The 3,489-nt window shown below is 25.0% G+C and overlaps 1 protein-coding gene across 6 annotated transcripts in view; it reads right to left on the reverse strand.

Moving 5' to 3' along the window:
- LOC108578155 (ras-related protein Rab-5C) overlaps nt 1–3,489 on the reverse strand; it is a 6,774-nt gene that overhangs the window by 822 nt on the left and 2,463 nt on the right. For 5 of the 6 annotated variants that reach the window (XM_017941434.1, XM_017941432.1, XM_017941435.1 and 2 more), the window contains 4 exons: nt 2,427–2,595; nt 2,125–2,276; nt 1,605–1,821; nt 1,171–1,283 (listed from right to left, as the gene is read on the reverse strand). In XM_017941434.1, coding sequence (XP_017796923.1) covers nt 1,171–1,283; nt 1,605–1,821; nt 2,125–2,276; nt 2,427–2,589 — 645 coding nt within the window. In that variant the 5' untranslated portion in view covers nt 2,590–2,595. Of the gene's footprint in view, nt 1–1,158; nt 1,284–1,604; nt 1,822–2,124; nt 2,277–2,426; nt 2,596–3,489 lie in introns of those variants that run through there. The other variant, XM_017941433.1, reaches the window with a different exon arrangement.

A 3,489-nucleotide genomic window follows, 5' to 3' on the forward strand; every position in this document is an offset into this window, starting at 1 on the left:
AAATGTATGTTATTCGCATATTAATCAAATAATAATTATGAGAAATAAATGAAATATGAATAGTGTATAATATATTTAAGCATATAACAAATATCACTACTTTGTAATATAATTTTGTAGAATTCAGCATATAAAATACAAAATGGCGAAATTCTTTTCTTATAATGTAAAATTTTAATTATACGTTGTTTTCAACCAATATAACCATACAATTTATTCAGGTATCATAAATAATAAAGCATAGAGTCATCAAAGATATACAATTGAAAGAAAAATAAAACATTTAGACCGTGCGTTATTATTCACTGCAATAGTTGATGCAAGCATTTATGTGATATAATTATGCAGAAATATTCTTATATAATTTTTTATTCTGGAAAGGATGCTTGGAATTTATAAATATTTATTTTAAGATTGTGCTAAAACAATTATATAATAGATAAGAGTGTTTACGTAACTATAAGATTAAAAAAAAGACTTTCATTTTATGTAATCTTAGTATTATTATAAATAATTTTGCAATTATTAAAAAGGTATTACTTTTTGATAATCTTATACATGGAACTTATGACACCTGTGTCTTATTTATTTTATCTTAAAAATTCCATAAATTTGTATATGAAAACAATTTTTTTATGTAACATGTCGATTTGCTAAAGTCTTTACTCTTTACAATATTATTTTATACATTCAATAACGAATCGAAAAAAGGAAATATTAATTCAGATTTTTATATTTACTTATTTCATAATTTTAGATTTAATAACTATTAATAAACTGAAATAAGTCAGAAGTACATGCAATAGAAATCTTAAACATAACAAAGGGAATGCTACAGTAATATCTACTCAAGATTTCCATGATAGTAATACAAAATTTTGCATACAGTAATCACAGAACGTAAATCATTAATTTAATGTCAATGTATTTGTCATTGCAGAACGACCTCTAGTGTCGATTCATTATAGATCTTAGTATTATAAAAATATGTACTTAGACATAGTATACTGTTATACCAAATGTTGGACTCATATCTAATGCATATATTGTTTACTTTGCGACTTTTCGGTAGGTGTTGTCTTCCACCATTGTTCATCATAAAGATGATAAACTTTAACTAATATAAAAATATATACCAACATAGTATTTGACACGTACAGATTTGGATAATCACTTGCAACAATTGCCAGTTGCTGCTTTTTGTCCTTCTGTCTCAACTAATCGACGACCTTGGCCACTTGTACTTGCACTTCCTGATTGTTCATTCTTTGGAAGTTTTTTAGCTGTAACATAAGATATTATAATTGAATATTCTGTGTATAAAAAATTAGTAAAACTTTTCGAAGAAACTTTAAAAATTAATATATCTATATATGTATATATTTTGTGTTGTATGTATAGTGTTATGCATGTAACATAATAACAGTTACTATTTCAAATCCAGATGTCCTCTCTACATCACTTGGATAAAATATCAACTATGGTTAAATTGATATGAATGCTATATAAATTTACATTAAATTTGTTTGAAAGACTTCTTTAACAAGTATTAATGTATACTTTAAAATATTTTATGATAAAAGAATGATAATATATTATCCTACCTATTGCCAAAAATATATCATTAACATTCATTGCAGTTTTGGCTGAAGTTTCCATAAAAAGAAGGCCATTTTCATCTGCGTATGTTTGAGCTTCATCAAATTCTACAACTCTTTTATTTGAAAGATCTGCTTTATTTCCAGCTAAAGCTATAACTATAGTTGGACTGGCTTGTCGTTGCAATTCCTTCACCCACGTTTGGGCACGTACAAATGTGTCCTGTAGTTTTTATAAAAGAAATTATGTAACCCAAGAATTTACATTTTCAAAATAAATTTGCAAGACAAAAAGTAATTCACAATAAATAAAAAAATAAAATAATCAATTTATTATTGTTGTAAATATAAAACCCTGTGCATAGAAGTATAAAATTTAAAAAGATGTGCTACATAATGTACATAAAATTGAATATTATCTCCCTAGGTAATTATTTACCTTGAATATTGCATATAATTTTTAGCATGTGTAAAATGTTACATTTGTAATTACTTTAGATATTAAATATCACTGATGTTTACTTACCTGGTTTGTTATATCATATACAACAATGGCTGCTTGTGCACCACGATAATACATTGGTGCAAGACTGTGATAACGTTCCTGTCCTGCTGTATCCCAAATCTCAAACTTTACAGTTGTATCATCCAAACACACAGTTTGTGTTAAAAATGCAGCTAAAAAGAATTTGACACTACTATAATTATAATATAAGGTTATTATATATTATTTAATAAAATTTACATTAGACTATAAAGCATTTTATTTTTTATTTCAAATAATATTGTAATTAACATTTATAAAAGTATTAAAATAAAATCTCTTACCTCCAATAGTACTTTCTTGATATTCATGGAACTGTCCTTTAACAAACCTCAAAACAAGACTTGATTTCCCCACTGCAGATTCTCCAAGTAGCACCAGTTTAAACTGACAAATCTTCCCTTGTGTTGAACCATTTGGCCTCTGGGCTGTACCCCGATTAGCCATGATTACCTACAATTCAAATTATTATAAATTTCTCCAAAAATAATAAATTTTATTGTTACAAAACCAAATTTGCATTATTTTACTGCTATTAACAGATCATATTTTATGCAGTGATAGGTATCAAAAGTTTGTGCTAATATTTGGAATAAAATATATGCATTATATATTCAGTAACAAATAAATCATATATGTATCAATCCAATAATAATGAAAATATTAAGCTTATGCTGTTATTTGTACTTCATTTAATATCATTCGTTGTGTACTTTATAAACAAGCATCAAGCTGAATTATATTATTTTTGTTTTATTGTTTCTTTCTTTGTTACAATATAATGAAACTTTATATGGAATACTTCAACTTATTAATTTGTTATAATTTTTATTATAATTTCCTGAAACATTAAAAACATGAATTTGCATTTACAAAATACAAATTATTTAGTTAAATGTGGAATCTTGATTTTTTCTTTCTTCAATTCTTTACAAATAACAATGACTGAAATAATTTTTCTTTACAAGCAGAAGAATAGGTAGTTAGAATAACTATTAAACCAACATTAAAAGAACTGTGTTTTACTTTATAGCTTTATAGTTGTTATGCTTCAAGCGATATTTAATTAAAAAACATGGTGCTTTTTAATTTTTATTCTTACCTAAACTACTAAATCAACAGATAAATGTCTATTTATACTGGTTGCCCATGCATGATAGATAAGGCTTTCATTTACTAAGTAATCAACATTTAACTAAATATTTTAACTTGAGTACAATAAATTGATAAATATGCATAATGAATCATGAATTCTTCTCTTAAACTTTAAAATACTTAAAGAGAATAAATTTTTTAAAATTAGAATTACCTGACAAAAAAAAGTTTATGTGAAAAATTAGTACTTCA

The sequence above is a fragment of the Habropoda laboriosa genome, unplaced genomic scaffold (assembly GCF_001263275.1).
Source record: "Habropoda laboriosa isolate 0110345459 unplaced genomic scaffold, ASM126327v1 scaffold1329, whole genome shotgun sequence".
Taxonomy (NCBI): domain Eukaryota; kingdom Metazoa; phylum Arthropoda; class Insecta; order Hymenoptera; family Apidae; genus Habropoda; species Habropoda laboriosa.